The sequence below is a fragment of the Antechinus flavipes genome, chromosome 1 (assembly GCF_016432865.1).
Source record: "Antechinus flavipes isolate AdamAnt ecotype Samford, QLD, Australia chromosome 1, AdamAnt_v2, whole genome shotgun sequence".
Lineage (NCBI taxonomy): Eukaryota > Metazoa > Chordata > Mammalia > Dasyuromorphia > Dasyuridae > Antechinus > Antechinus flavipes.
In genome coordinates, this window is record NC_067398.1 from 149,770,642 (window position 1) to 149,798,089 (window position 27,448).

At 34.9% G+C, this 27,448-nt stretch overlaps 1 protein-coding gene across 1 annotated transcript in view; it reads right to left on the reverse strand.

Annotated features, from left to right (window-relative positions):
• Positions 1-27,448, reverse strand: part of ADAMTS6 (ADAM metallopeptidase with thrombospondin type 1 motif 6) — a gene marked incomplete at its 5' end in the record, with an annotated part of 95,879 nt that overhangs the window by 19,228 nt on the left and 49,203 nt on the right. The window contains 3 exons of the mRNA XM_051991389.1: positions 1,378-1,554; positions 13,470-13,674; positions 25,536-25,665. Of these exons, the coding sequence (XP_051847349.1) occupies positions 1,378-1,554; positions 13,470-13,674; positions 25,536-25,665 (512 nt within the window). The remainder of the gene's footprint in view (positions 1-1,377; positions 1,555-13,469; positions 13,675-25,535; positions 25,666-27,448) is intronic.

A 27,448-nucleotide genomic window follows, 5' to 3' on the forward strand; every position in this document is an offset into this window, starting at 1 on the left:
TTCAATTTGTGGCGTGGCTATGGAGGGAAGAAGGAGGAGTAAGAGAAAAATAGGGCAGGTTGTTGTATATATAACTAAACAAAGACTTTATTGATTGATTTTTTAAAAAATAGAACTAGTGATTTCATTGGTCTAGGGATTCCCAATGATGACAGTTCCTCCAAGAATACTTCTCTGTAACTTGTCTTAAGTGTTGCCTCTGGGGATACTGAGACATTAAGTGACTTGCTCAGAATCAACACAGAGGGAGGGCTTCCTGGCTTTTTTGAACTGCTTTGCAATCTGTGCCTTTTTTTTTTTTTTGATCAACTCTGTTATAAAAAAGTAATTCCAAATTGACAAGCCTAGTAAATTCATTCAGCATGAAGCAACAAATCATCAATAGACATTTACATTGCAGCAGAAGAAAACTGAGAATATTAGCAGAAAAGTACTCTCTTAGTTAAAAACTTTTCTTAGATAGTTATTTCAACAATATTCTGATGGAGTATAAGTTCCTCTAGGGAAAGGACAATTTTTTTTTTTTTTTTTGCTTTTTACTTTATGTTCTCAGAAACTATCAAAGTTTTTATATACTTTAGAGACAATGTTTGGATTGAATTGGATTAGCATAATACCAGTTCTGGACCACCAAATAGCCTGTACATTGAAATATATCTTGGTATATCACCTACAATTTGTTATATGATCATTTATTATACAATGTATACATTTATGTGTGTGTAGAATGGAATTGAAAGGACCTTAAGGACAGGTTCTCTTTTGAGAGTAGGAAAGAAAAGACATACATTTCTTCAAATTGGCCTCCATTCAACAAGGATTTGAATAAAACACTTATTGGAGGGAAGACTATGTGTCTACCATGTGTTATGCACTATGGACCCTAAAAGAAGTGAGATAGTTCCAGATTCTATTTTCTTTAAGGAAGAAGATTCATCCCAATTTAATAAATTGTAAAATTAAGGGATAAAGAGGTAAAATGATTTTTCTCAATCATACAAAAAAAGTTGATTTTGAGGGCAGGGAATAGAATTAAAATGTTCTTCCAATTATTTATCTAACAAAATTATCCTTCTCATTTAAATACAGATGGGTTTCTGGGGTATGTAAATGTATATACATTCATATGTATAAGAGTATAAGAGAATGTGTATACAACATGAAAGACAAAGGGTAAAAATGTGTGTGTAGGAAGGAGGGAGGAAGAAGCAATGTATCACCAAACTATCTTGTATGCAGAAGTTCTGAAATCTTATTACTCTTCTCTTGAGCTCTTCTACCCACCAGATCTAGAATCTCAGACTTCATTTTCCCAAGGTGCTGCAACAGCAGCCAAGAAAAGCCAGCACATGCTGCTCTACGGTCTGACTGCCTTACCTGGCCCCAGTCTCCAGTCACCCAGCGAGGAGGAGGGCAGCGGCTCAAGCTGCAGCGGATGCGGACAGGAGGTCTGCTTTCCTCTGGGCAATGGGCAGCTGGAAACGTTTTAGAAAGGTCACTGCTCTTGCATAGAACAATCCGGTGCTTGAATCCTGGACCACATTTTGGAGTGCACTGGAAATGAGATGAATACAAATGAACACTGACAGTCTGTAAAGACAGAAAAGTCTTAGGGAAGTCTTTCCTGAAATAAGTATGTGTTTGAATATACAGTGTACATACACATCAAACTCTAGGCAAACTCTCCCAGATGTGAAGCCTCTTTATGTTTTAAAGCAGAAGTACTTTTCTGTTTCCCCTGCATCTTTAGAAGCTCCATTCTGATGTTTGCTTTTTTTGGCTTTTTCCTCTTCTTCTTCCTCCTCTTCCTCTCCTCCCTCTTTCTTATCCTTCTCTTTCTCTTCTTCTTCTCTCTGTCTCTCTGTCTCTCTGTCTCTCTCTGTCTGTCTTTCTGTCTGTCTCTGCTTTCTGTCTGTATCTCTCATAAATTATTTCTCTATTTCACTTTATTCTTAACTCTTTTCAACTGTGATAAGATACTAATTTTGGAAATGTGGATGCCTTAGTTTTCCACTTCAGAATGTATTCTGCTGATCAAGATTCTTGCATTATCACAAGGATTCATGTTTTGTATAGTGGTCTTTTCTCTCAAGCAAGATCTGAATTGTGACTATGACCAATTAATTATTCTTGTAATTTTAGAGTTATATTCACTAATATCATGGGGGATTTCTGGCACAATGTTCTCAAGTCCATTCCTATCCATCAATTAAATATAGTTTGATTTTGTCCTTCAGGCATGATTATTATCTGTTCCCCTGAGGACAAATGAATTTCTCATTCTTATGTCTCCATTTCTTCTATGTTAATGATTACATAAAGGAGAGACTGAATTGTTGGGCTCTTAAAAAATGGACTTTCATATAGTATGTCTGGCAGAAGCTTTCTAGATTTCTTTCTTGTACTTGCTCTTCTCCTTTAAGTTCATATTCTCTGAATGAAGAGAGAGATCTGTGTATAACAGTTTGTACCTGAGATAATAATAGATCTGGACCTTTGAGGTCATTGAATCAATTTACAAATGAAGAAACTAATCTACTGAGGTGAAATAACTTGCCCAAAGTCACATAGTAGCAAATCAAGGTCTTCTAAATCTCTTGACTCCAAGCCCAATATTCTTTCCATTATATAACATTATTAACTCACCCTTAGTAGATGTTCTGGAATTGTTCTTCTACTGACTGTAATAAGTTTGGCATAAAGATTTGAATATCCCAGAGAATGTGAGCACAGTGAAGTCTCCAACTTTACACATACTATCTGAGTTAGTGTGTTGGGGCAGGGGAGAAAGTCTGATGATTTGTATAATCTAGGATTGGATTAAGAAGAGAAATTCTATCTTTTCTACAAGTAATCAGTGGTATCAAGTAAGTCTCTATTTAGGAAGAGAGAGATTCAAGAGGAGAGTCATATTGCAGAGTATGTAATACAGAACTCCTGCAATAGTCCAAGTCAGAATATGTCAAAGAATATTTCAAGAATAATAGTCAAAGTGGGATTTCTCACTACACTTTGAAATATGATCTCAGGAAAGGGCCTCTCTTTTGGACAAACAAACATGCAAAAGACAAATGGTAAAAGGCACCAGGAACTTTAAGACAATAAGTTGCAGAGACCCAGGAGTTCCCTATAACAGTGAAATCTCTAGAGAATAGATATGATCCCTGTCCTTTATTTGTATTTTCTTTTGCCTTGTTTTTTCCTTTACCTTACTGAATGAAATATATAGGGGGAAATCCTTCTGCTATTGGATTCATTTCCATCTTCCATTCTCTCTGTTTTTTCTCTTTAGACACTATTCTGTTGACTATTGATGAGAGAAGTTTTCCCAATATTTGTGCCTCTTATTCTTCTTTCTCTGACGTATTTTTAATTATTGTTTATTCACTGCATAGTTTTATTAATAGCAGAGAAGTACTAATTCCAGAGAATGTTTAATAAGTATTAGATGATAATGGCTTATAGAGTAGAACTGAGAAAAAAGTAAAAATAAAAAAGGTCCCTTAGATAATAAGGGTGAACAAATAATGCTCAAAAGAAGAATTGAAGAATACATCAAAACTCCATAGAGGTTTGATTTTATACTGGACAGAATTTCGCAGGAATTACAGATTTGGTGCTTTCCCCCCCATCCAACCTTGTCCTCACTTTTTGGAATTCAAAACTATGGCTTTACTACTGTCTCACCCTGGGACTTTCCTCAGAATCTGGAGCATTTTCCTCATGCTGGGGTAGCCTATTATCCCTGTAGCCTGCTCACATAGAATTATTCCCTGACAAGGCCCATATTTTTCTCCCATTGGTGAGTTGCTTTTAGAGTGTGCATTTGTGAAGAGGTCCAGATTGGCTTGCTTTCATTTCCCTCCCAGATCTGACTTTCTGGACTTCAAAACCATGCCTCTGCACCAGACACTTTCATCTTTGGAGTTTAATGAGTAAAAGAATGACATGATCAGACTTAAGCTTAAGGAAAATCACTTTGGCAGCTGTGGGAGGATGGATTGGACTGGGAGAATTTGAGCTAGGAAGATAAATTTGTAGGACATTGTAATAGCCCAAGGAAGAGGTCACAGAGGACTGACCTTAAAGGAGTGGTTGTATGAACAGAGAGAAAGGACTAAATACAAGAAAAATTGTGGAGGGGAAAATGGCAAGATTACTTGACATGTTGGATGAAAGAAAGAGAGAAACAGAGAATAATCCCAAGTATACAAATTTAGGAGATTAGAAGATCAATGATGTGCTTGATAAAAATAGAAAAGTTTGGCAGAAAGATGAATTTGAAGAGAAAGAGAATATTTTGTTTTGGACATGTTAATAGATTGTCTAGTTTGAAATGTCCAATAGGCAAGGCAGTGATGTAGGACTAGAGCTCAAATAGAAGGGGTCTAGCTATGTAAATGTACAAGTCACATACATAGAGATGATAATTAAACCCATGGCAGATATTGAATTATCTAAGAAAATATATAGAGAGAAGAAATCTGGACCTAGAACAGAAAACCACCCATGCTTAGTGAGTATGATATAGATAATGAGGCTAAGAAGTGTTTGGATAGATAGGAGAAAAAAACAGAAAACAGTACTGTCATGAAAATCCAGAAAGGAAAAAGATCCCAGAAAGGAGGAGGTGACCCATAGTGTCACATGAAGCTGAGAGTTCAAGAAAGATGAAGACTGAGAAAAGATGATATGATTTAGCAATAAAGAGAATCTTAGTAAATTTGGAGAAAGCAGTTTCATTTAAGTGATGAGGACAGAAGGCAAAATTCTAAGAACTGAGAAAAAGTAAAAGAAGAAGAGAAGGCAATCCATGGAGATAGTCTTTTTAAGAATTTAGCTAAGAAAGGGGGGAGAAATATAGGACAATTGCTTGAGGGGGATAGCCAGTCCTAGTGAAGAATTTTTTGTCTGGTTTGGTTCAGTTTGGTTTTTTTAAGGCTAGAATCTTGGGCAATTGAAGGAAGGAACTAGTAGATAGGGGAGATGAAGGATGAATAAGTGGGCAATATGCTATAGAAAAGGATCAAAGAATACATGTCAAAATATTGGGCTTACCCAGAAGAAGGAACAACTCACTCTCAAGAACTTAATAAAAGGAATGGATTATGGGAAATGATGTCAAGGGGTTTGGAGATGAGGAAAAGAGACTAAAAGAGAGATCAAAGTGAAAAACCTCAATTTTTTTCAGTAAATTTTGAAGAGAGGTTTTCAACTGAAAGGGTGTGGAAAGGAAAATGTGTAGAAGTTTAAAGAGAACAGAGGGGATTTTGGAATATCTTCTAGGGTGTTCCTCAGGCTAAAACCTCTTCCTTGAGGTAAGGAAGAATTTCAGGACAGCAAGACTAAAAACCTCACTAAGAAAGACAAACAACATTCTATCCTGTCACAGCAAAAGGGAAGGGAAGAATCAACTGGAGCACTGAATCACTGACCAGTAAAGACACTACCAGGCTTCCAAAGCAAATGAGAGACAAACAAAATGTACAAATAAAAATAGGGAGCACAGTTTCCCATTACTGCACATTTCCAAAATTTTACACTTATTTATTGCAAGTTACCATGACTAATGGAGAATATAATAGGAAAAAAAGAGAAATGTTTGCCTAAGAACTATGATAGAGCATCTCAATCTCACCTCCCTCTCTTCTCCCTCCTCCCACATCATATCATATGTGTTCCATAGATATCAGCAGAAGAAATGTTCTAGAGGCAACCAGATAAACCTTGACAGCACTGGGCTCAACAGACCGTGACATTTCTATCAGATCTTGGCCTACAAACACTGCATTATCATAGCAAGAAGATCTACCTAGGCTGGTTTCATGTCACACAGGATGCATGTCTTCAGATAACTAAAATAATTTAGTTTTAAAAATTATTTCTAGGAACTATTAAGAGGCTAGTCTCATTATAATAGCAACATTAAATCTTTTTGATAAAGCACTTGTTTAAAAAGCACTTTAAACCACCCCTGTGCTAAAGGTATTGCAAGTATTCTTGTCATTTGCACTTTACAGATGAAGAAACCAAGGCTCAAATTAGTATAGCCATTTGTAGATAAATGCCAGAGCTACAATTTGATTGTAGTCATAAATTCAAATCCAATACTTTTCCTACTCTCTAGCACATTCTAAGCATAAATATTCCTTGACATGTAGAAGCAATGATTTGGGAGGAAACCTCTCACTTTCTAAGAACTGCTCTTTCATTCTCATCATCATCCAATTCCTTATGCCTTCTTGGATCAGAAAAAAAAGTTCAAAAATTGAGAGGGAAGCGATAGAATCATTGTTTCTAGCTTATTTCTTTATCCTCTTCCTTCTTTCTTCTTCATCTCATTATTACTAAAACTTTATCTATCTTGTTTATATGTGTGTCTGGAAGAGTGTTGCAAAAAAGAGTTGTTGGCAAGTCAAAAGAATCCTCTACTAGAATCCAATTTTAATGCCACATTAATCCCTTGTTATCAAAGGGTAGTCCAAGAAGTATTGCTTTTTTTTTTTAAAGGGGTTGCAATGTATATAAGAAGGAATATTACAGTAATGTTGTGAGGCTTAAAAAGTAATGGATATTAAAGCATTATGCAAGCTTTACAGAGCCATATAAATATTAGTTATGATTATTATTGTTATAATTAGTTTAATTCACCTATAGTCATCATGCCTTCAGTCTGGTGATGATTACATTCCCTGAGCCTTACACTCCTGCTGAGCTCAAGCAATACAATAGCCAAGTGTGCAGATAAATGTTTAACAAACAGACTTAAAAAAATTTTTTTAAGTTTATTCTGTATTATTAACATTTCTTTAAGTCTTAACAATCATCATCAACAACAACAAAAATAAATCCAGTCCTGATTTGTACGGATTGCTGATTTCTGAATGCTCACACTAAAAATGTAACTATCCTGGTTAAAAATGGTTACAACACATCTGCATACAGATGGAACTAGGGAGGATAACTAAGAATAAAAACACATAGACTCTTTATCTGACAGCGATTTATAAAGAAAGCATTTCTTAAATCTAATTATATAAATGTGCGTTATTACATTGTGATTGATATCTTAGTTTGGGTTTCTTAGAATGTAAATTCTGAGGTAGTAGGATATGTTTCTCTGAAGTTTGCTCTCATAATGCCAAAATTAATATGATTATATTCAATAAACACTAATGACTTCAGAAAACATCTACCTTTGTTGTTGTTCTTCAATCATATCTGACTCTATGTAACCTCCTTTGGAGTTTTCTTGGCAAAGATTCAGGAGTGGTTTGCCATTTCCTTCTTCAGCTCATTTTACAGATGAGGAAACTAAGATAAACAAGGGTAAGTGACTTGCCCAAGGTCACACAGCTAGCAAGTATATAAGGGATTTGAACTCAGAAAGATGAGTCTTCTGACTCCAGGCCTGGCACTCAATCCACTGAATCAGCTAGCAGTCCAAATAACTATTTTAGAAATTTCTTTAAGGGAAGTGATTAGATATGCATGTATGTAAATTGGATACTCCACATTTTGTATATGTAATACTATACTAATAATGATCAAAAATCTAAGTAGGTATTTACAGTAATAATGAGTCTTTCTACTCAGATAAAAGTATAATTAAAAGTAAATCAAAATCTTCTCAAATTCATTTTCACATTGACCTCATTTATTTCAGTAGAGAGAAGATATCATTTTTGTAGGTTATCTTCAGTAGAATGACTAAAAAAAATTCTTCCTGGTTCTAGACATTGCAGGTAAATGGTATATAAGTTAGGATCTCTTATTCTAACAATCAGAGTTTTATGCCATTTTAGTAATTTACATTACTTTTTCATGATCATTTTGATAAATATTGAGATGGTATTTATTCAAATCTGCATATATATTCTGGTTAAGCGATCCTACAATTAAAGGGCACTAATTCTATTTTTGTAGCACAGGTATTTCAGGCAACTCCCAGGGAAAAGAGTTTGCATCTAGGTAGTGAAAGAGAATAGATAATAACATAGGAGTTAGAGTCACCAAGCTCTTTCTGGATTTGTGGGCTTAAATTCAAAGTGGTTTAGGGGAAGATAGTGTGTCATATCCGAGATGGGACAGGACTCAGGAAGATATGGATTAGAATTCTGCTCTGCTACTCTCATTAATCAGATGACCAGGAGTAAGTAACTTCACATGAAGATATGCTTCTCATCTATTATATGGAATTCATAATACTCCACTAACCATACAAGTTGGTTGTGAGGAATGTATATTATAAAATTTCATATGTTATCCAAATATGAGTTATTACTTGCCATGAAGGCAGGAGTAATTCTAGAACTCCAGAGTTGGCCTGCCAAATAAGGTTCCATCCCTTGTGCTAGAAATTTTATGTTCTTGCCTTCTGAAGTTACCTGCTCTGTTTCCCATTCTTCCAGCTTTCAACTTTTCTAACTAATACCCAGCTCAATAACGTAATGGTAGGTTAATTTGTTACCCCTCACTAATAGTCAATTTGTATTTTAACATGTCTCCTTCTCAAGACAGTGACTTAACCTGAAGGAACATTGTCAATAGTGGGAATTTCAGGGAGATATATTAGGAGTGGGAGGTTCCTGGGGGGAGGCAGATAAATATTTCTCAAATGCAAAGACATTTCATAGATTAGAGTACTTAAATCTCTGCCACATACTATAACAAATCAATATTTTTCAATATGTCATCTGTAGAAATCAAAGGCAACTATCTGGACACATCAAAAAAAGACATTAGGCTTGGTGAAGCCCACCCACAATACTCAGTCACTTTTATGTTTTGCTGTATATTTTTAAGAGCTACTCTCTTCACAATAGGGTAAGAAAGATGGAAAGTCAATGAAAGCCCAATGTGGCATGGGAGATCCTAGCAATGAAGAGCCATTCTGTGGCTTAATTAGCTTCACAAAAGGGCTGCCAAAGTAGCCATTTTCCACCTGGGTAATTTGGCATGTTTTTACCATAAGCACAGAGTGGGTTTCATTGATGAAGAAAATGGTTTCTGGCTTTGCAACAATGGAAATTTTATATCGCAGCAGCTAGGGAAGAGAAGAAAAGGGTCAAAGAGTAAATTCCACCCGTTATAACATGTTTTCACCAGCTGAACCTCACCCTTGATTAGCAGAAATCAGACAGCAAGGGGCAGAGGGATAAGAGAGCTCAGAAAGAGGAAGGAAATTTGCACAGGCGTGTCAAAAGAAAATCCATGTGAAATATTTGCAAAGGGTTCACTAAGAGAAATCAATGCTGCTGACTAGTGTTCTACTGAAACGTCTTTTCAATAGTAGGAGGAGTCTCATTCCTTGGGTAAGAACAAGCTTCTTGTCTCCATTTTCCTTCCCACTACTGCCCAGACTTCTTTTGGAAAATAAAGAAGGAAGACTGTAAGGGAGAAAGATCATCTTTTCCCTCTTCAACAATTTGATGAAATATAGTCAGGAGACAATGTTAACACTGTTCTTTGATCTACCCCCCTAAAGTGAATTTACTTCATTGTGAGACAATCATAGCTTCAGGTATGACACATGCTTGAGTTCTGCCTCAGAATGGAAAAGGAAAGACAGTAACATATAATGGAAAAAGCAAAAGCTCTGAAATTAGAGGGCTTGGGTCAAATTTGGCCTAATACTACCTGTGTGACTCTGGACTTGATCACTCTGGGCCTCAGTTTTTCTCATTTGTTCAGTGAGGGGGTAGGATTACATGGCTCTTCTAGTGTCTTCTAAATTTATTCTCCTATTGTAAGCCACATGGCTATTAAGGCAGAACAGTAGCAAGAGTCAGGATTATAAATATATCTCCCAAACTTTGGCCCTACCCCCAAAAATATGTTAGAAGTAGGGACCAAAGCTCAGTAATATGGGCATATTACTAGCTCCCACAAAGCATGATTCAACAGTTCCTTCCCAAGAAGACCAAAAATCCTATTAAAGTCAAAATACCAATAGGAAAGGAAAACCAAAAGAAAAAGAGTAAAAATATCTTCCATTGGTTTCTATAGCATTTCCAATGCAATTACACAGCCCCCCAATATGCTGTTACAGCCAACTTGCATTGGTAGAGACAGTTTCTTCACTGGGAGATCCTGATACCAATAAAATCATAGGGCCAGAGCAGCTATCATAATTATAAAAATGAAATATAATATATTATATAATATACAATTATATTATATATAACAATATATTATTTAATTATGTAATGTTACATAATTATATAATCATATATAAATAATGATACAATTACTGTAACAATGATAATATAATAAAGAATTTAAAATTATAGTTGGAATGTAAATACAAAAATAACTAGCAAACTAGCATTAACTTGGGCTTCAGGTCCATAACATTAGCTGGTTTAGGGGGTGATTCACTCTTCTCTCTCTCTCTCTCTCTCTCTCTCTCTTTCTCTCTTTCTCTCTATCTCTCTCTCTCCTTTTTCTCTCTTCTCTCTCTCTCTCCCTCTCTCTCTCTCTCTCTCTCTCCCCCTCTTTCTCTTTCTTTCTCTTCTCTCTCTCTCTCTCTCTCTCTGTTTCTCTTTCTCTCTCTTCCCCTTCCTTGTCTCAGCATTATATTAATTTAAAAAATAAAATAAAATGACTGAAGACAAAAAAAAAAGTGTTGGCAGACAAGTCTGTTGTAAATGAGTGCATAAACATTACTTCTTGTAGGAAGATTTGGCCATTTTATTTCATTGAGTAGTCAGGGTGTTCTATCAGTCTTTGGTTAACATTTACCTTTCTGTTTTTCTGTTTCTATGGTGCTGACAGAGTATAGAATTTATGTACCATGGACCTTTTCATTAAAGGTTCTCTATCAGTTGACTTGGTCTTCTCTCTTCTGCCCTATTATCTCCTATTCCTAACACAATTCTATTGCCTCTGGTCAGCCAATCTTCTGGCGGTTACCCACTAGGGTGTGCTGGAACCCACACATGTCAGCACTCATGTGCTGGAACCCACTCATGTTAGTAGAAACAATTGTTAAGTCAATGTGAGCATTAGCAATTCAGAAATAGGTAAATATTACAAATCCAGGTTTGGTTTGTTGTTCTGTTGAGTATCTAAGTTTTATGAAAGCAATAGAGAAACAACAATAGTGCAGATTAAATTTCCATGTTCTGCTCATTTTTTTTTTTGGAAATCTGATAATTAAACATTTACCAGCAGGTACCCCTAAGCCAGTCAGCCATAACATGCCATTATTTCTTCTATCATTGCTGAATGTTCCTCTGGTCAGTCTTCTTCTCTGCTCATCCAAATTCTATACTTCTAAAACTAATCAAATCCTGTATCCACCAAAAGATTTTATATATCATTCTGGCCACCACTGATTTTTCCTTTGGTAAATGCCTCATATTTTTATTATAAATCTCAAAAACAGAAAACTGGGTACTTGCTTATATATGATCTTGTTCTTAAATTGTTTCTTGAATATAAGTCTTACCTGTAATGAAATTAACAGTTATCTGAGGGTAAAGACTCACTTCAATTCAGTCCAACACACAATAATCAAGTACCCACTCTTATCTAACATGTGTAAAATGTTATGGCAAATGATGTGCATGAAATTAAGCTTCTACTTTTTTTGTATTCAGTTTCCTAGTATAGTGCTGAAATTCACACTTTCTTGCTGATCCCAAGATCCCAAGATCATTTTATTCAATGCTTGGCTCTCCCACTGAGATCATTAACAATGGAAATGTAAGGTATTACAGTTTCCCAAGAAACTGAATTGCCAAGAAAATTCATGAAATGTGAACAATCTTGTGAAATCATGCCTACTCTTTCAAATTCATCTAGGAATCTGTCTACTTATCACTGTGGGATCCATGCTGTTCTACACCACAGTTTAGAGCAGAAAACAAAGAAAATCCCTATATTTGATTTAAACCATAAGAGAAATGTTAAGTAGTCAGAATGTAATTATTGAAATTGGAGTATGGCCAGGAAACTAGGGAGTAAAAAACGTTTTGCCAAAGGTTCTGTGGGTAACCACAATGGTCAGAATCTCCTCGTTTAGTCCCCTCTAAAACACAGCTCTTCCTATACCACCATGCCTCCCAGAAAACAAGGCCACTCAAGGAGTATTGATTCAGAGGAAAGAAAGTTACCTCCCAAGTTACCCACAAGATTTCTGAAAGAACAATGTTTGGTCTGGTTTTCGACAAACCTGATTTTCTTGTGAGGTCTTGCTCTTAAGAGAGATCCAAGGTGAGTGCCACTTTTGTGGACCAATAGAAATCAATTATAGAAAACATAGTTGGCTTAAATCTTGTCTTGTTAAACATCTAAGCTATGCTATTAAACTTGGAATATTTTCACTAAATATATAAGCAATTTTTTTCTCTCTCCATCATTCTTTCCTTTATTAATCAGTACTCTAGGAATGCTACTACCCATAGGAACATGAGGATAGTGGATGGGTATCTGTACTAGGATAAATAGTGTAAGGTTAAGAATCAATTTCATCTCTTATTTCATTCTATAAAATTCCTCTATTGTCCCTGCTTTTTATTAGTGTTCTCTATGGCACATGTGTAGCCAAAAACATCACAGTAGCAAATTCTTCCTCCTTGTTCAGGTGAGAGCACTTGGGAAGAAATTGACATTCAGAACTTCAAATTCCTCAACATGTCAATGACATTGATTCCACCTTTCTCCACCCAACCAAAAAGTACAGCACTTTCTATATTAGTATAGAATTCAATCAAGTAAGGATCAATTGATAATTTATGAAGAAGAGCTATACAGTGAGCATGAGAATATGGATTGAAAGCAACAGAAGAATACATTCAGCTTTCTCTTGAGTGACTGGAAAGCAGGAGCCTAAATCCTAAAATGTTGGTATCAATGTAATATTTCTGGTTTTAGGCAGTCATTTAATTAAATTCAAATGATAACAGCAGACATCTTTTTATGATTTAAAATGTTACCTTTTTTCTCCTGTCTTCCTAGAAAGGCTGAATAAAAATACTTCAATTTTCATGGATATATGTTTTTCCCCCTGGCTATCAGAGAGCCACTACTTGAGATAAGCAAGGAGTTGAAAAATATATGAGTAATCATGTGAATAATTTTTTTTACTGTTTTCATAAATGTATTTTAACATATTTGTTTTCTCTATATTTTCTAATATGCATTTTAAAACATTATACTGAAAAGGGATCCACAGGCTTCACTATAGTGCCAGAAGGATTCATGATATAAAAATTAAGAACCCTTGCTTTAAGCTCTCTCTGCATCAGATTGGATGATAAAGATTCATTAACTTCTATGACCTGGGAAACTCTCACTAGCTGTCAAACAATAATAGAAAATAACATGTCTCAGATTCACTGATATGCATGGGAAGTACTAGGAACCTTACATGCTCAGATGTCCAAAAATATTAACTATTTTGCTATTGACAATAAAGACATCTTGGAGAACAAAAAAAAAAAAAAAGCCTCAGATTTCCTTACTTCTGACCAGTCCAAAGCAACCCATTGAGGGGGACAAGACTGGTTGTTGCAGGACTCTTTTTCAATGGGCCGATGGGTTAAACAGCTACTGTAGTCCAGTGTCTCTTCCTCAGAAGGTCCGATCTTCCTGATACAGAGCACTGTCCTCGTGCGCATTCCACCATCACAGGTCTTGCTGCACTCCAACCAATCCCCAATAAACCACCTGTAGCACCAAGTAGGAGAAACACAGAGAAGCATTTCCTAAGTGCAGCAGCAATTTTCAGCCTGAGTTGCAAATAATTTCATAAAGAGATCGAATCCTCTTTCCAGCATATCTATCTGGAAAGAGTAAGGTGTCCATGATGGTCAAAATGATTGCTAGACACACAGTCATACTAAGGAGTAACTGTGCAACTCAATAACTGTCTCTTAGCACCAGTGACAATGGATCCCTATGGTCCATTACTTAGTTTTTAAGGGGCAAGAAAGAATGTGGAGGGGTGAATGTCAGCACAAATCTCTCTCCAACTACTTAGGAACCAACTCAGAGCTGTTGTGATATTCTCATGTAAGAAAATCTTGGGGATTTTCTACTACTTTCTTTCAGCATCAAACCCATAGAATCTGACAAATTCCTCATACCTTAAACTTGAGACTTTGTTTGATTTATTGGCCCACAATGAATTTTTCTGTTTTTATTATTTGGAATCCTTTCATTCCCTAACAAAACATTACAAAATATTATTCATCATTTTTTAAACAAAAGAAATTGGTCAGTTCAAAGCCCAATTTTTTGAAACTCAGTATTTGTGTTAAAGATGAATTTTCTTTCAATTATTAATTTTTCAAAAAAAATCAGCATTTTGGGGCTCTCTTAATTTGAATCATTCTCCAAAAGAGATTAAAACATTTTCATTTTTTTCTTTCAAAAAAAAATTTGCCGTTCATAAATGAGAATGATGTCATTTTAGGAGAGGAAATGTGTACTTGTATACTGAAGATGATAATTTGTATGCCAGCCATACTAAAACGCTGATTCAGTTGCCAAGAACAAAGAAAAACAGTGATTTCATCACTAAGATTGGGAGATAAAACAGAAATGTCTACTCAGTCATAGAAAATTCAGTCATACCACCTCCAGCCATGATCTCATTAGATAGCATATTGTAAGAAGGGTCCAGCTTTGACACTCCTTCTATACAAGACCTCTAAATTAAACACAGGTGCAGAAAGGGTTGGTGCTGGTGATTCAGTAGGTGTTTCTGTTTTTCTGTCTCCCTTAGTCAGTGCCACCTCTGACTTCTCACTCTTTGTTCAGTCTAGTTTTGCTATGAGTCTGTCTCTAATATTTTAGCCTGGATGCATCACTACTACCTTCAACTTGGAATGAATAAACTTATTAATCACCCCTTCAGTTTCCTTTCTGCTTTCACCATTGATTTTCTACTCTTTCAACCTTTCAAGGTCTGATCCATTAGCCTGTTAATGGATTTCTATTGTTCACAAAATCATTCTTTCTTCTCTAGATTGAATTGTTGAGTGTAAATAGTTATTTTAAATACTGATTTTTTAACTAAAGGAAAACCTAGCTAAGTTTAAGATACAGAAATAAGGGGCTCTTGACAAGGGAATAAGTGCATCTAAGAAGACTACATGCATGAAGACTTGCAGATCTGAGGACTTGAAACAGAAAACAGAGGAGGAATGAACAAATAGATATTCTTTATAGCTGTCACACAATGTGTGTAATGCAAAACAAAAAGAAATTAGTTAATAATAATATCTAACACTTAAAGATTTGCAAGGAGGTTTACAAACATTAACTTTTAATCCTCACAATATCTCTGGCAGATAGGTGTTATTATTTTCCCCATTTTATATGTGAAAAAACAGGCAGACAGAGATTCAGTGATTTGCCCAAATTCATACAAGTAGTAAATGTTTGAGTTAGAATTCAAATGAAGGTCCTCCTAACTCCAACTCCACTATTCTATCCACTGGGTCATGGTTAATTCCATGTTTGATCATTGATCTACTCCTTTATATACCAGGAAGTTCCTATGTACCAAATAGCTGGCTTGCTCAGCTACATTTTGGGTTATAAATGTATGGTTAGTGAACAATCAGTTTAACACACTTCATGTAATACATACATGCAAAGTTAAAAAAAAAAAACTTTTCTAATTACAATGCCTTTGTGATTTATAAGAAGCAAGGGGAGAAGGGATCATAGTCCATACATCCTTCTGATTGACTGCCCCAAGGTCCCCCTTCCTTGTGCTTACATTTCTTTTTGGTACCAGATTAACCACAATCTCCTTATGTCAACACTTCATGAAAAGGTACAAAACTTCACAAAGGTCATATCCAAAAAGAACCACACTGATAATAAATACTCTTATTCTTCCATGTCTGTCTATGAACAAATGCTCACGAGAGTAATAAATAAGTAGAAATCTTAATGCAGAGAGATAAATTTGACCATATAAGTATCACTGAGGTATTGTGGAAGTAAAATATAGCAGTAATAATAATGATGATAGATAGATAGATAGATAGATAGCACATATATAGACCTTTAAGGTTTGAAAAGTACATTATCTCATCTGACTCATAACAACTCTAATAAGGTAGGTGCTTTTGATATTTCCACTTTACAAGTGAGGAAACTGAGGATGAAAGATATCAAGTGAATTTGCTCAGAGTCAGATATGCAGCTAAAAAAGAGTGTGAAATGAGATTCAAACTCTGGGTCTTCCTAACTCTAAATTTAGTACTTTATTTTTTGTACTATCTAGCTGTCATCTACAATGGAAGGTACATCATGTTAAAACAAACAAAAGTATAGGTGGATTAGCAGTTTGCATGAAAAAGATCTAATCTATTGAAGCATATTACTTTTTATTTTATTTTTTCCTTTTTTTGTTCAAGTTTTCTTACACAAAATGACTAATATGGAAATGTTTTTCTTGACTGCACATATATAATCTATATTAGATTGTTTACCTTCTGGGGGTAGAGAAGGAGGAAGAGTTAGAATTTGGAACTCAAAACTTTAAACAACAACAACAAATGTTAGAAATTGTTTTTACATGTAATTGGGGGAAAATAAAATATTATTCTTTAAAAAAAATCTAGTCTGTGAAGAAAATCAAGAAAAAGAAGGAGTTAGCAGGTTGAATTTAAGTAAAGAACAAAGGAGGAAGAATTAATTGATATTGTCATGGGGATTATAGCTCACTAAGTCAAAAGGAATGGATAAATGAGCAGTTTAGGAAACAAGCTAGAAACTAGGCATGAAAGCTAGGGTTCTCTCTCTTCTAAAAAAAAAAAAAAAAAAAAAAGGCAAATGAAAAATTCTTTTTTTTTTTTGTTTTGGTAATGATTTCATTTTGTAAAGGAGAAGGAAGTGGAATTGTTATTATTGATCTGATTTGCATCAATATGAAAAATCTAACCATTTAAGTAAAAAGAGCAGGGACAGGGCAGCTAGGTGGCACAGTTGATAGAGCCCTGAAGTCAGGAGGATCTAAGTTCAAATATGATTTCAGACACCTAAGAAGTATTAGGTGACCCTGAGCAAGTCACTTAACACATTGTCTCAGTGAGAGAAAGAGAGAGAGAGAAGAGAAGAGAAGAGAAGAGAAGAGAAGAGAAGAGAAGAGAAGAGAAGAGAAGAGAGAGAAGAGAAGAGAAGAGAGAAGAGAAGAGAAGAGAGAAGAGAAGAGAAGAGAAGAGAAGAGAAGAGAAGAGAAGAGAAGAGAGGGAGGGAGGGAGGAAGGAAAGAAGGAGCGAGCAGGGACCTGGGAAGTAACTCAACTCACCATCTTTGACTGAATTCATGATAAATAAGATGAGGAAACATAGCCATAACATCACAGGTATTATAGATTTGGGAAAAATGAATTTTAAAGAGTTTAAAGAAAAGATAAATAATATTTCAGGTCCTGAAATTTATAGTGGAAGTCAGTTTAAGAGGTAGATGTTTTCAAGAACAAAAATCTGACAACATAAACACCTAAAGTTCTGAGGAGGAAGTGAAGAGGAAGTTATCTCTGAAGAGATAAATAGAGTTGCAAAGGGAGTGACTCAGATTTTTTTTAAAGATGTGTACAGAAGATGGAAGTAAAGGAAATGACTAAAAAAGAAAACAAAAATGTTGAATGTTCTCAGAAATAAATCTCCAGAATGAACTGAGGGTAATGGAAAATACTTTTTTTGGTCATATTGAGAACAAATTGCTATCAAATAAGGAATAGGACTCATTTGAGGGATCCTATTTCTCATTCCCTAAAGACCGTAGGAGCAATTAATCAGTAGGTGATCTGGATTGTATCACCCTTATAATCCACAAGAACATTGTGATTAGGAAAACTGGCTAACCTGGAAGACCTGGACTGAATTATATGACATTTGCTAACTTGATAGATTACTAATCTAATCCTAAATGTAGCTGATAAAGCCAGTTATTGCATCGCTTCTTTCTTCCAATCATTTATAAGAAAGGACTTAATCAAATATTTATTAAACATTTATCATGCTTTAAACATCATGCTAGGTGCTGGGGAAAAAATAACACTGAATTGAGGCAAGTCTCTATTCCTGAAAAATTTCATAGGGAATATATGTTCACAAATACAAAAATATTGGAAGTGATGCTAAGAACTGAGAGAAAATAAAATAAGTATGAAAAAGGTATACTTGAAAAAGTATATTATATATATACTCAAGTATATACTTGAGCTGAGCATTCAGAAGAAATAAGGTTTTTATACCAGTAAACCTGGATGAGCTACATTCTAGAATATTGAAAAAATTGGGCCATGTAATTACCAAATCAATGTCAATGCTCACTGAAAAAAAATTGTGGAGAAAGAGAAGAGGTGCCAGAGGATGAGAGACCAGCAAAAGTAGTGTTGGGTTGTTGGTTTTCTTTAAAGAATGTAGATTTACTAAACTATAAAGCTGAGATTGATTTCAATTCCTATTTAAAAACAACACAATCTAGAACTCTTCATAGGTTCAGATTTAGGGCTGGAAGGAATGGACTTTAAAGGTCACTGAAATCCCAATATCCTTATTTACAGATGAGACAACTAAGGCCCAGGAAATTAAATGATTTACCAGAGCTGCATATCTAGCAGGTATTTAGATCAGGATTTGAACTCAGGTCATCTTGATTCCAAATTCAGTGTGCTACCCATCACACTAAAAGATTTTTCATGACCATAAACAAAGGGAAGCTATAATTCCCATGACACAGTATATGTGCATCTAGAGAACAAATTATGCCAAATTAATCTTACTTCCCCCCTATTTTTTATGTCAAGGTTAGCAGACATATCAGTAGCTCAGGGAAATGCCACAGACACAATAAACTTAGATTTTAGCCAGGCATTTGACAAAGTTATGTTAGATTTGTGGACAAAATGGAGAAATGTGGGCTGGATAGTAGTATTCATAGGTAGATGAAAATTTAGTTAAATGACAAGAGTGTTGATTAATGTATTGATGTCAACTTAGAGGGAAGTCTCTAGTGGAATGGTCTGGGAGAAGGTGTTTGGTTTTGCTCAAGATTTTTATCAATGACTTGAATGAAGGCATAGATGGCAAGCTTGTCAAATTTATAAATGATGCAAAGCTGACAGGGATATCCAATACTCTAAATGACAGAATTGAGATCCAAAAAGCTCTTTACAGGCTAGAATGACTGGCTGAATCTAATTAAGTGAAACTTAATAGGAATAAATATAAAGTCTTAGCCTTAGGTTAAAGAGCTGAGTTGAACAAATAGAGAATTGGGGAAATATGATTAAATAAGAGTTTATGTGAAAAAAGACTTGGTAGTTTTACTAGACTAAGCTCAATATGAGTCAATGGTGTCCCAATTGCAGCCACAAGAGCCAATGGGATCTAAAATTATACTAATAGAAGTAAATCTTCCAAAACAAGGGAGGTGAAGATCCTATTCTAGTCAGACCATATCAAAAGTCCTATACTCGGTTCTAGAGCCACTATTTAGAAAGGATACTGAAAAACTGAGATGGAATCCAAAAGAAAGTGAGAAAAATGAGGTGAAACATTTTGACATTAAGACATAGAGGGATCAGTAGAACTTTGATTCCTAGCTAGAAGCTTACAAAAAACCATCATTAATTTCTAGGGAAGTAAAAAATCTTCCTAACAATGAGAAGTATCCAAAAGTGCAATAATGGAATCCCTCAAAAGGCAATAGTTTTCTGTTTCCTGGAGGTCTTCAAGTAAAGGCTGAGGTTCTGTGACTTCATGAACCAGACTGATCATTTCCAATGAGGCTCACACCTGAAGTAATTCTGCTACCCAGTCAACATTCTCAGCTATATATATAAGGAATAAAGTACATTATGGGAGCCCAGGAAACTTCAGAATCTGATTTGCAAATAAAATGAAACTTTGATTAATTACCCAAAATAACAGAAAGCCTCAACTACACAGCATTTTATTTCTGCTTTGCAATTATCTGAAAAATAAAAGGATCAATGTACAAGAAAACATTAGATATTTATTTAAAAACAATAACACTGTCAGTTGATATCCTAGAGTCAGCATGTAGATTTTTAGTTTGGTCTCCAATGCTTCCTATACACACAGTACTACAAAATCTTAACTAATATTTGAAGTGACCATTACAATGCAGTATAAGATCCTTAATCATCAAAGAAAGATTCAGATTTATTTATTAAGAAGGTTTATGTGTTAATCCAGTTTAGATTTTTAATGAGTATTTAAAGCAAAAGAGATTTCTGTTTAATCCTCAGTTAAGCATAAAATTAAATTAATCTAATCAGAACATTTCATGTGCTTGGTATTTTAGTAACTGATATTTTACTATATATTTTTTTTCATTAATATAAAGAACATTCCTGAAGTTTTGCTAAATGTGAATGTCAATTACCTCACCATGGGTAAACTACTTCTTTATTGTATTCATGACATTTCAAAAATGCAGTCATGTTAAGACAATTTAAACTATTACACAAAGATAATCGCTCCATATGAATTTACTTCCTATGAAATGTCCTGCATATTCATACTCAACAAGCCATCTCTGAGTTCATTTCCTAGAGTGTATATCCTTCTAGAATGTGTTCTGTTGAGATCCTAAATCTCTATTAATCTTCTACTCATATTATCCAATAATGAATTTTCCCTTTCCTTCCATCCCAACCTACAGCATGAGCACCACCATTTCTTACTTTATCTTGAGCCTACCCAACTTGGTGAATTATTTTTTACTCTAGATATTTCAAAAACTGAAGTATTCACATTGGCAGCTAGAAGACACAGTAAATAGAACACTGGGTCTCAAGTAAAGAAAATCTGAGTTCAAATCCATCCTCAGATGCTTACTAGTTGTGTGGTACTGGACAAATCATTTTACTTCTGTTCACCTTAAGTTTCTTCAGTTGTAAAATGGGAATAATAATAGTACCAGTTCTCACATGGTGATTGTGATGGTCAAATGAGATACTTGTAAAGCAATTAGCACAAGACCTGCCACACAGTAAGAACTTAATAAATGTTTGTTTACTTCCCTCCCTTTGTATTGCCAGGAAAGGAATGTCATTCTTCCTTAGCAGTTTAATCTCTGAGCTCTTAGATGCATTCCCAAATAAATATCAAATTTTTCAGTTTGGCATAGGTCACTTTCCTTTGTTTGATTCACTTACATTCCTCTTTCCATATCTCTTCTTATCCCCCTACTATTCTCTTTACCCTCTATCCTTCTATTACACTCCTCTGATAACTTTCCATACTCTGCTAATTGGCTGAGCTAAGATATTTTCCCACATAGAATTTCATTGCAATAAAAAACTAACATCTGACATAGAGTGACAGATTGTTTGAAGTAAAAGGAGCATTAGAAATCATTTCATCCAAATTTTATGGATGAGGAAACTAAGGAACTAAAAAGTAAATCTACTTGCCCAAGATCACACAAACAGTTAGAGAAGATCTACAATAGAACTAGATCTCAGTTTCCTACCCCAGATTCTTTTCCTGCCTATTCAGCCAACATCTCCTTCCCTTTCTTCTCCACCCTTCTCAAGTCTCATTGATTCCAGGAAACTTATCTTGACTCACCCTATGGTTGTATCTCCAAGATGCCAAAATAATCAGTAAATTTAGTTAAAAATAATCAAGCCAGTTGTTTGGCACTATCTAGACAAAACCACCAGTCACTTAGCAGAATTCCCTCTGGAAAGTTCTTTTTGGTATCAAGGAAATATAACCTTTGTGGGAAAAATCCTGAGGGGCTAGATGAATCCATTTTTCCTTCACCTCAATGTTAATTAAGAACAGCCATGTGACTGCTCCACAAAAAGACAATGACTTCATATAATTTAAGATTTCTTTCTCTTTTTTAAGCTTGTAAGTGTCCAAAGACTGGAACTTTGTCACTTCTATCAAAATACGTAGATATATGGCCTCTGGGGAAATCAAGGATGTTTATTTAGTCCACTGTTCATTAAGAAACCAGTTCTATAGTTATAATTACTTAGAAAAAAATAGCAAAGAGCAAACTTTTCACAAAATGGATTCAAGTAAAAAAGATAATAGAACTAGACTAGGTAAAGCGCCTCAATCTATTACTCAACCAGTAAACATTTATTAAGACCTAGTGCATTAGGGATACAAAGAAAAGCAAAAAAAATAATACTTGCTCTCAAACAGAATACAATCTACTGGAGTAGATATACAAACAACTATATATACACATTTATATTTATATGATAAACTGGAAATAATCAATAAGAGAAGGCACTAGAATTAAGGGAAATAGGAAAAGGATTCCTGTGGAGGTAGAATTTTAGCTGGGACTTGAGAGAATCTAGGGTTAATTATTATATATTCCCTACAGAAAATATTGTGGTATATTTGTATACATAGAGCTATATTTCTATCCTGACAACCCTAATATTTTCTTCTGACTATTCTTGTGTACTCTTCCATGTGATCATCTTGGAATGTGGGCTATCCCTTAGAATATTAGTATTCATGATACTATCCCACTCCTTCCCATTATCCCCTCATTTAAGGATTATGGGAGAAAAAGGGATAGGATACTTGCAACCATCCAAGGGCTTAATAAATGTTTTCTAAACTTGATCTGAATTTACATGATTGATTTTAGCCAACTTATTAGCTCAATCAAATTCACCACTATATTTTTACCATCTTAGAAAAAAAATCACTACACATCCCAAAATATGAAAAGAAAAAGACCAATCATCAGATTCCCAAAGGAAATTATAGGATACCATCTAGGCTTTAAAAATCAGAAGGCCAAATAGAGCAAGCATAACTAAGATCACTGATGCTTTAATGGAGCAGATCAGAAGCCAAATCTCATATGCTAAAATTTTAATATTTAGGGAGCTATCTTGATAGGTAGAGATTCCCAAATGCATAGAAATATGATCAAAGCATTTTTTTAAAATGGAAAAGGACACGATTAGTATTTTTAAAGCATTTTTTGTTTCTACCTATCTTTTGGAATTTCACCTGAAATATATTTCCCCATACAATTGGCATGAGAGAAAACTGTAAGAAAAAAACCAAATGTATAAACTCAAGTTTGTAATACTTATGAAAGATCACATTCCTGTAAATTTACCATGTCTGAGTTTGGGGGAATTCATTATGGATAACATTTCAAGAAGAACTAACATAGAACAATAAACATTTTTGAATTAATATTTATACCCTGTCATCCTAGATTACTCTGTTGTCTTACTCAGTCACCAGTATTCTAAACTCTTTGAGATTTAATAACTGATATTTTTACCTTCTGAATCCAATTCTCCCTGTGCAGCGGGAGAACTGTTCGGTTCTGCAAATGTGTATTGTATCTAGGATATACTGCAACATATTTAACATATATAGGACTGCTTGCCATCTTGGGGGGGGGAGGAGGGAGGGAGGGGAAAAAACGAAACATAAGTGATTGCAAGGGATAATGCTGTGTAAAAATTATCCTGGCATGGATTCTGTCAATACAAAGTTATTATTAAATAAAATTAAATTTAAAAAAAAAGAGAGATTTAATAACTGAGCTAGCCTGACTGAATAGTGGGAGATATTAAATAATTGCTGACTTTAATAAAGCGCTTTTTTGGTCATAACTCTGTGGGTCAGGAACTATGAGGATTGCCCCTGTTTTATAGATTTACATAATTATCCTAGGGAAGTGTTAAAGAAATGCAATAACTTAATTCTAATAAAAAAAAACTGAGAATTCTTTTTCTTATGTACTAAAGGCTGGAAATTTTGTTCACCTCTTCCAATCTATTGTAGCCATATTTAGGCTAAGGCCATACCACATGGGAAATCTTCCATTCTTTGTCTCCAAATTCAATGAGACTTGAAATTAATGAATTTACCTGTTTTGCATTCAGATTTTTTTTCTTTTCTCCAATTCTGTATTGGTATAATAAACAAATAAGAGTGTAAAATTGGGGGCAAATGAATCAGTTTTAACCCCACAAAAGGACATGCCTTTTATATGATTCTCTCTCTGGTAGTTCTCATTTATGCAAAATGCCCATGCAATATCCTAGCTTCATGATCAGCTTTTTCTTAAGCAACTTCATCATATCTCATATGTTGCCTTTACCCCCTCTCAAAAAGATTTCTTTTTATTTGCAATAATTGTAAATAATAATAATAATAATAATAACTAGCATTTGGTGATTACTCTAAGCCAGGCACTGTGCTATAATACTTTGCAAATACCATGGGAGGCAGATGCTGTTATTATTCCCATTTTATAGATTAGAAAATTGAGACAGAGGTTAAGTGACTTGTACAGGGTCACATAAATAATAAGGGATTGAAGCCAGATTTGAATTTAGGTCTTCCTTCAGGACTAGTACTCTATCCAATGTGCCACTTAACTGCATCTAAATATTTGTGAAAGATTAGGCAAGCTGGCCTATTGAATATGGCTCCATTTTGTAACCACAAAATCCCATCTGTTTCAATGGGCTTAGACCATCTCTTGCAGACATTTCTCACTGCTCCCTCTATAAAAGATATATTAGCTCAGAATTACTAGATTAGCCAACTGAAGGAACTGACCCTCTGAGGGTACATCAAAGATGGTAACCTTATTCCAAAATAACACCCACAAGATGGCAGAGCTTACAATGGAAGGATAAAAAAAGACAATGACATCTCATTTCAGGAATTTATAGATCTTTAAGAAATCTTCATAGTCCCCGAATTTCATGTCTATCAATTATCTTGCTTTAGAATATAGCTTTCAAAAACAAAGGAATATATTCCCCCTTTTGCCTCCTGCCAAATGCTCAATTATAATAAATTTACTAATATGCAACTTGGGGGTCACTGTCTGAGATATACAGTCAGACCTGAATCTTTGGTGCAGTAAAAGGAGAAATTAAATTGTTGACTCCTTTAATTGTTCTTGGTTATCTACTCTGTCTAACTTATACACATCACCTTGTTATACCCTGAAAAAAAAATTATGGCCAACACCCCACTCTTCCTTGCCATTAGGACTAGGAGAATGGAGCCAGGAAAAATCTTGGAGCTCCAATCACTTTTATATACCACTGTGTCATAAAATCCAGGTGCATCATCTCAATTCTTGCTAGGACAATTCCCCCTCTATTTGAGTACTGCCCCTCACCTCGCTGTCTCCTGCCCTCAACCTTCTTATCTTGACTCCTATCCTGTCAGGATTAAGTTATGATCCTTTCCTGTAATTATGGCTTGTTCACTCACCCAGTGTCCTCCCCCCAAAAAGATTGTATACTCAGGTTATGTATTCTGTTTGCAAACTCTAGTTAGCTAAAACCTTATATAAGTTCCCTGCCTTAGTTTATCAGGCAGAAATGCTTTGGACAAGAGTCCTATTTCAGTCAGATAGGCTAAACTCGCCACATTAAAAGATTAAAATCCAATCTTTGTCTTGCCTCAGTTTCTCTTGGATTACAACCTCACAAAAATGTTCTCAGTAAAGGCACTTACTATCTTTCTTTAGATAGCTAAAGAATTGTAATATTGCCTTGTACTTACTCAGGTGGGCAAGGTTCAGTGTTGCAAGCCCTCTGGTTTTCTGGTGGTTTGCCATCAGGGTCACAGTAATTGTTCTGGACAATCGAATTGTCATCTAACCTTTTACACACCACTTCTTGCTTCTGGATACCTTAAGAAGAGAAACATCATTAACTGGAATGTAGATTGACTTTCCACCATATCCACCATATCTGTTTTCAAGAAAACAGAAAATATTTGTAATTGTAAATTTAGGCACAGGCTGTTCATATGTGCATATCCTTGCTCCTTCTTTCCCTTATGGGGAAAAAAACCCACAATGTATCTCCAGTTTTTCAATGAAAAAGTACTGGAGAATATGTTTCCATGGAAACTGCTGATAATGTTTTGGCTTAAGATAAAATAATAATAGAAAACTTATCATCTGATATTTTGTGAAACATATTCCATCAATGTATTCTTTGAAAAGATCACAGGAAGAAAAAAAGTACACAACATTAATGTCACCATGGCCTCTTTCCATTTATGGAATCCTATCTCTTGACAGTCCATGGAAGACACTGAATTTTAAGACACTCTTGATTTTATCATTCCAGCAAGAAATCATGAAATAAAATGTCAATGTCTTCAGAGAGACTGAAAAGTGTATGATAGTATCTGTGCCTTTAAGGATACTTAAACATTAAAACTAAATGTTCTGTCAATTAAGCCATTTGTCTATTGAATCTGTTTTATTTAAAACTGTTTAAAGCTATGAAAGCTGTACATAATCATTTTAAACATTACAGATTCCATTCTTTAAACAATATATTTTATGTGACCTGTTCACCACAGAAAAATTATCCAATAGAAAAATCTTTGAGAAAAGTAAAATTTGAAAAAAAAATTTAAATTTGTCAAACATTTTAAAAAATTACCAACAACTTGTTTAAAGTAAGGGCTCAATTCTATTATGAAGCAAAAGCCCCAGTGATTAGATTTTGGCCCTAATGTTTCTCTTGATGTCCAAGAATCCAGAAGTTGCAGAAACAAAAAAGTAAGAAAGTCAAGATATCAGACAGGAGAAAGTCAAGTACACAAAAAAGATCCTAGACCATAGGGGTGGGTTGTTACTTGTGAAATTGAAAAAAAAAAAAATAGTCCAAACTAACTAAAAGCCATCAGGGTAGTCTAAATGACCTTAAAAGAGACAAGAGCTATATGAGCAGTATTGAATAAACCACAATTTCACACCTACCTTTCTCCTACACAATCCTTCAATTGTTTCTAAGCCCCCAGAAAAACACAGTTTGATCCAGTTTTAGGTAAATCAAGCTGAAATTTGATCTTTTAGGGTGGGAAACCTGTAACCTAAAATGCTAGGCACCATGTACTTTTCCTAAAGTCTCTGCACAGTCATGGAAATACTCTGTTTGCCTGGAGCCTGAGGCCCCCAGACCTCTCCCTTCTGAATTTATGCAGGTCTTGTCCAAAGCTCACTTATAATTCACTCAGGGAACAGGAAAAACTATCAAGGCCACCAGACTAGCTAGGCTAATTCCTTATGGCTTTGGGGATGATGGGGGAGATAAGTTTAAGGAAGCATTTTTTATGGTCTGCAAGTTTCTCACTAAGCATGGTAAAGCAAACCTCCCCCCACCCAAAAAAAAAAACCCAAATCCCCTTTTTTTCATTATTTAGTTGGTGTGTGTGTGTGTGTGTGTGTGTGTGTGTATGTGTGTGTATGTGTGTGTGTATGCCATTTAGTTAAGTTGGTTGTTTGGTGTATATATAGGTGTGTGTGTGTGTGTGTGTGTGTGTGTGTGTGTATGCGCTCGCACACGTGCGCCATTTAGTTAAATTGGTTGTTTGGCAAATTTATTTGCCAAACAACCAACTTAATTAAATGGCATATTGCCCTAAGTATCGACTCACATTTTTCTTCTCCCAGAAAG